Source organism: Otolemur garnettii, unplaced genomic scaffold, assembly GCF_000181295.1.
Source record: "Otolemur garnettii isolate 467f Iridium unplaced genomic scaffold, OtoGar3 scaffold00225, whole genome shotgun sequence".
In the NCBI taxonomy this organism is placed as follows: Eukaryota; Metazoa; Chordata; class Mammalia; order Primates; family Galagidae; genus Otolemur; species Otolemur garnettii.
The window spans coordinates 1,457,303-1,463,827 of NW_003852620.1; the positions used below are offsets into that span (position 1 = coordinate 1,457,303).

Here is a 6,525-nt window from a genome sequence, read left to right on the forward strand (position 1 = left end):
GATGTGCCACAGTGGCTCATCCTGGAAAAGAAGGGCAGGGCCAAAGGTCTGGGAAGGAAAGCAGAGCTGGAGAAAGGAGTGGCTTGAGACTGAGTAAAGGCAAAAATGTAGGTCAATGTTCAGAGGACAGTGATCCCACCAATTCTGGGTTAGTTGACCTCTGGGCTTCTCTCAGACAGTGAGGGAAGCATCTGTCTCATCCCAGACATAGAAGTCAGGCTGGCTCTGCCGTCTCTAGGAGAATTGTATGTTTTCTCATTTTCAGATCCCCACCCTCTGCCATGCACTTCCAGATGACAAGGGTGAGGCCTAGGGAGGGGACTGTACCCACTAGCTCTTCCTAAGAATGGTCTGCAGTGGCATTCCTGCTGAGACCTCACCCAGCATTGCATTTGGGAAAGGTTCTGTAGAGGGACTAGAGCTGGGGTTCAGAATGTCCCTGGTAGATAGAAGGGTCCAGGATGTGCAGAAGGGGTGGGAGGTCTGTGGGATGAATTAGGGCTCTGAGGCTGGGACAGTCACTCACCTGCATCTGCCCCAGGGGTCAGGAAGAAGGCCAGCAGGAGTGGGAGCAGGAGTGGCTGCATCACGGCGGCTGCCCAGGTTGGAGCTGCAGAGGTGCCCTCCTTGCTCTTTTTAGCTCTCAGGAGAGGAAGGAGGTGGGGTGTGCTCAGTGACCTCATGTCCCCCTCTGGTTTTGTGGTGTTTCATCACAGAAGGCTTTCTAGGAAAGCCCCTTACTCCCCTCATCCATCTCTTTTTTTAGGTGGTCGTGCAACAATCATGTGGTGCATGAGAATCTTCCAGATAACAACTTCAGAGTGGTTGTGTGAGAATCATGTGGTGACCACACCAGTACCACAGCCAGTGACACAGAGCAGACCACTGGTTCCAGCCCAGGGAAAAACCCAGTCTTTGAAGTGGGGGTTATAGGATGTGGTATTGGCCAGTAGAGCTACTGAAGCCCCAGCAACCTGAGTTCATGTGATAGAACCACCGGTTCCTCTATGGCCATGCTGCTATGTCCATCAGGGGAATTAATCAGCAGTGTGTGTTTGGACCCTTTTCTTGTGCATGTTGGAGGCATCTCTCCTTCCTTAGAGAGTTGAGCATCTGGTGGCAGAGACTCTGACCAGAGTATGGTGTGGGGAGGAGGACGGTGGAGCATGGCCACTGTCCACTAGACCCATCTAGCAACCCACTCATTGTCACAGCTTTCTTTCTAGGGGACTTCTAACATCCCGCATTTAATTACAAATGCTCGATGTGACAGAGTCCACATGTCTTCTCAATGTTTTTAACACATATGCTGCACTTGACATTTATTGTCTTAAATTAGTGAATCTCTGTGGCTCTAGATATTGAATCCATAGATGGACTTAAGCCTGGATCCCTCCTTTGTTGGGTAGGCTGGGGACTGCTAGCCAACTGCTTGTACTATGAATGGGAAAGGGCTGGCTCCCCAGAAAACATTCGAGTTGCTAAACTGCTAAAACCATGTGAGGCGAGAAAGCATGTCAGGCAACGATCAGCAACTGTCCTTCAGTGGTCTCTGTCTGGAGACCGGTCCTTACAGAGCAGGCCCAGCACGGAATAGGCTCACAGTACACCTCTGCTAAACAGGTGATGTCGGTGTTCTCACTAGAATGGACGTGAAGGATTATTGTTTCTAAACAGCTCAAGCCCAACTAAATATCTCTAGGTGGTGGATTGTGGTAATTTAAGTTTCTATCTTTATATTTTCTGCATTTTACAATTTTTCTATGATGAGTAGTTATGTTTCAAAATACATAAATCCAGTGTATCTTCCTTGTCAATAGCAAACCATTTTTATCAAACTTCTCCTTTTTTGAACTTAGTTTTCCCAGTAGCAAACATTTTAAAGGTAAAGTTGCCTTTTCATTATAGTCAAAATATGTAATTATTCAGAAAATTTGGAAAGTAGAAAGAAAAACAGCACTTTCTTGCCTATTTCCCACAGACTGACTGTTACCATAAGCTGGGCATTTTAAATACTTGGGTTCGTACTGTGTATACAGTGTGATTTTTTTTTTTTTATCCTCGCTTAACCCTATAGCATAAAGATTTTCACCATGGTCTTAGAAATCTATTAGTCAATGCCACTATATCCTCTCTTTCCTAGTTATTAAGATATTTAACATGTGATTACTTTTTTAAATTGTTGGAAAATTAAAAAAAAATTTAAGAGAAACCAATTGAAATTACCTGATTGCTCACTACTCATTGATATTCATTTTGTGATTGAATTATGATCTAACACATTTCTATCTTGTCTGCACGTTTAATTAAAACAGGATATGCTAAACATAAGGTTATGGCCCATTTTGTAAACTGTGAATTCACATAACATACAATTAACCATTTTAAAATATGATTCAGTGACATTTAGTGCATTCACAATGTTGTGCAACAATCTTCTTTCTTTACTTTCCAAACTTTTTCATCACCCCAGAACACTGTGTCATGTACCTATAAAATCATCACTCCCCATTCTCCTGTCCACCACTGTGCACTGTCCCCTTGCAACCACTAATCTTTCTGTCTCTATGAATTTGTACATTCTGGATATGTCATGTAGAAGAAATTACACGATCTGTGACCTGTCGTGCTTGGCTTCTTTCACTTAGAATAATATTTTGGAGGTCCATCCAATTGTTGCATGGATGTGTATCATTGTTCATTTTTTTCAATGGCTAAATAATATTCCCATTTTATGTTTATGCCACAATTTACCCATTCATCTGCCATTGCACATCTGTGGTATTTCTTCTTTTGGCTAGCACAACTAATATAGCAGTAAACATTTGTGTACAAATTTCCAGTGAACAGTATGTCTTCATTTCTCTACCTAGAGAAATGGAATTTCTGGGTCATTCAGTAATCCTGTGTTTAATTTTTTGAGGAACTGCCAAACAGTTTTTCACAGCAGTTGCACCATTTTACATTCCCACCTGTAATATAGGAGGGTTTCTATTTGTCTACATTCTTATCAAAACTTATTCTTTTCTTCTTACTATTATGTTCACCCTAGTGTGAAATGGCTTGTCATTGTGTGTCTGTAGCTGTGCAGAAGCTGTTCAGCTTAATTAAGTCCCATTTGTTAATTTTTGTCATTGTTGCTGTGGTTGCTAAAGTCTTTGCCATAAAATCTTTACCTAGTCCATATCAATATTTTTCCCCCCACTTTCTTTCAAGATTTTTGTCATTTTGTGTCTTAGATTTAAGTTTTTTATCCATCTTGAGTCAATTTTTATAAGAGGTGAAAAGTGTGGGTCGAGTTTCACTCTTTACATGTGGTTATCCAGTTCTGCCAGCACCATTTATTGGATAGGGATTCTTTCCCCTGCTGTACGCTTTTATTAGGTTTATTAAAGATCAGATGGCAAGCAGAGACATGTCTCAACTCTTGGTTTCCTATTCTGTTCCATATGTCTATGTCTCTATTTTTGTGCCAATACTGTGCTGTTTTGATTACTGTGGACTTGTAATATAGCCTGAAGTCTGGTAGGGTGGTGATCTTAGTTTTTATTACTAAGAGTAGCCTTAGATATATGAGTTTTTTCTGGTTCTATACAAAATGAAGTGCTTTTTTCCCTAGTTCTTCAAAATATGAGGTTGGCACTTCAATGGGTATTGCATTGAATCTATAGTTTGCTTTGGGTAGAATAGACATTTTAACAATGTTGATTCTTCCCAGCCAAGAGCATCGTGTGTTCTTACATTTGTTAGTGTCTTTTGCAATTTCTTTTCTTAGGGTTTCATAATTCTCCTTGAAAAGATTTTCCACATCTTTTGTTAGGTATATTACTAAGTATTTCCTTCTTCACAGAAGGTACTGTGAAGGTAATTGTGTCCTTGATTTGCTTCTCAACTTGGCTGTCATTGGCACATACAAACACTACTGATTTGTGGACATTGATTTTACATCCTGCGATGTTACTGTATTTTCTGATAATTTCCAGGAATTTTGTGGTTGAGTCTCTGAGTTCTCTAAGATTATATCATCAGCAAAGAGGAAGCGTTTGACCTCCTCTGCTCCCATTTGGATGCCCTTTATATCCTTCTCTTGCCTGATTGCATTGCCTAGAACTTTCAGCACAATGTTGAATAATAGTGGCAATAGTGGACATCATTGTCTGGTTACAGTTCCAAGTGGAAAGCTTTCATTTTTACTATATTCACTATATGTTAGTTGTGGGTTTGTCATAGATGGCTTCAATGAGCTTAAGAAATATGCCACCTTTACCTATTTTCTTAAGCAGTCTTGTTAGAATAGCATGCTGGATTTTGTTAAATGCTTTTTCTGCATCTATTGAGAGGATCATATGACCTATGGTTTTGCTTCTATTGATATGGTGTATTACATTTATGGATTTGCATACATTAAACCAGTCTGCATCTCTTGGATGAAGCCTACTTGATTGTGATGATGTGTAGCTGCAAGCTACTAGCTAAGATTTTATTCATTTTTCATCAATATTCATTTGCAAAATTAGTCTGTAGTTCTCATTTTTGGTTGGGGCCTTTCCTGGTTTTGAAATCAAGGTGATGTTTGTTTCATAGAATGTGCTGGGGGTGATTCCTTTCTCCTCAATTTTTTGGAATAATTTCTGCAGTATGGGAATAAGCTCCCCTTGAAGGTTCGACAGAATTCTGGTATGAAGCCATCCGGACCAGGGCATTTTTTTGTTGGGTGATTTTTTTATTGTTTGATCTCAGTGCTTGAAATTGGTCTGTTCAGGAGATCTATTTCTTCCTGGTTACGTCTAGGAAGATGGTGTGATTCCAGTTATTGTAATCTTTACCTTCTTCTTTTTTTACTTTACTTGCTTTAAATCCACTTGTATCTGAAAATAAGATCACAATCCCTTCTTTCTTCTGATTCCCATTTGCCTGAAAAATTGTTTTCCATCCCTTAACCCTGAGTTTTATATTGTACTTTGAGGCTAGGTGTGTTTCTTGCAGGAAATAAATGGAAGGCTTGTGCTTTTTTATCCAATCAGCCATCCTATGCCTCTTCAGTAGGGAATTCAAGCCATTAACATTTATCGAGATATTTGATAAGTGTGGTAGCATTCTATCCATCTTATTTTGTGAAAGTCCATTGCTTAGTTTTGTCTTTGCATCATTGTGGAAGCTAGATTCTGTCCTTTAATTTCCAGGTGCTTACTTTGCTGGTGGTCCATTGCAATGGTCAGTGTGTAAAACGAGTTAAAGTATTTCCTGTAGAGCTGGTCTTATTGTGGCAAATTTCCTCAATGTTTGCATATCAGTAAAAGATTTGATTTCTTCATCAATTTTAAAACTTAGCTTAGTGGGATATAGAATTCTGGAAATTGGGCTGGAAATTGTTCTGTTTAAGTAGATCAAAGGTAGAGGACCATTGTCTTCTGGCTTGAAAAGTTTCATTAGAAAAGTCCGTGGTCACCCTGATGGATTTGCCCTGTAGGTCAGTTGGTACTTATTCCTGGCAGCTTACAAAATCTTTTATTTTGTCTTGACTTTGGACAGGTTCATCACAATGTGTCTTGGAGAAGCTCTATTTGAGTTGAGACCTGAGGTCCAATGTCCCTCTGAAAGGAGTGTGTCAGAATGTTTGGTGATATTTGGGAAATTTTCATTTGTAATATTCTCTAGAATGGCTTCCATTTCTGGGGCATTCTTCTCCCCCTTTTGGGATACCTATAACTCATATGTTTGAACACTTCATAAAGTCTCATAATTCTGTCAGTGAACGTTCTGACTTCTCCCTCTTTTCTGCCTCTTTAACTATCTGAGTTATCTCAGATAAGATTGTCCTCTACCTCTGAGATTCTTTCTTCTGCATGATCTAATCTGTTGTTGATACTATCTATTGCATCTTTAAGTTCCCTAAGTGACTCCTTCAATTCCTTCAGCTCTGCTATATCCTTTCTATATTCTTCATATTGTTCATCTCTTACTTGATTCTGTTTCTGGATTTCCTTTGGTTATTTTCCACTTTCTCAGCAATTTCCTTCATTGTTTTCATCATTTGTATTTTAAATTCTCCTTCTGTTATTTCTAACATTTCCTTATAGGTGGAATCCTCTGCAGTAGCTACCTCACGGTCCTTTGGTGGGGGTTACTCTGGACTGTTTTTTCATGTTGCCATGGTTTTTCTGCTGGTTCTTCCTCATAAGTGTATTATTTTATCTGTTTCCTTACCCTAATTTTCCTTTCACTTCCTCTTGCTCTTTAATTTACTGTGCCACTGGCCTAAGGTTTTGATGAGTTCTTTTGGTACAGGACCAGAAGAATGAGAAGGTTGAAAAGCAAGAGGATGGGTGAAGAGAATGATATTGTGGGGATCACGCTTATAATTTATCCTATTTGGGTACATGTGAATTTGTCTAAAGGTTGAATATAAATGTCTTAACATAACAATTATGAGAAAGACATGATGGCTATGTTAACCACTTGGATGAGAGTTTTCCAAACTGCATATAGAAGCAACATACTGTATCCTATGAGAGAATTAATGTA

At 39.4% G+C, this 6,525-nt stretch overlaps 1 protein-coding gene across 1 annotated transcript in view; it reads right to left on the bottom strand.

The window, feature by feature from the left end:
* The window catches only part of LOC100957079 (cathepsin G-like), a 3,525-nt gene extending 2,938 nt beyond the window's left edge, over positions 1–587 (bottom strand). The window contains exon 1 of the mRNA XM_012812804.1: positions 527–587. Within this exon, the coding sequence (XP_012668258.1) occupies positions 527–587 (61 nt within the window). The remainder of the gene's footprint in view (positions 1–526) is intronic.
* Positions 588–6,525: the final 5,938 nt, after the last annotated feature.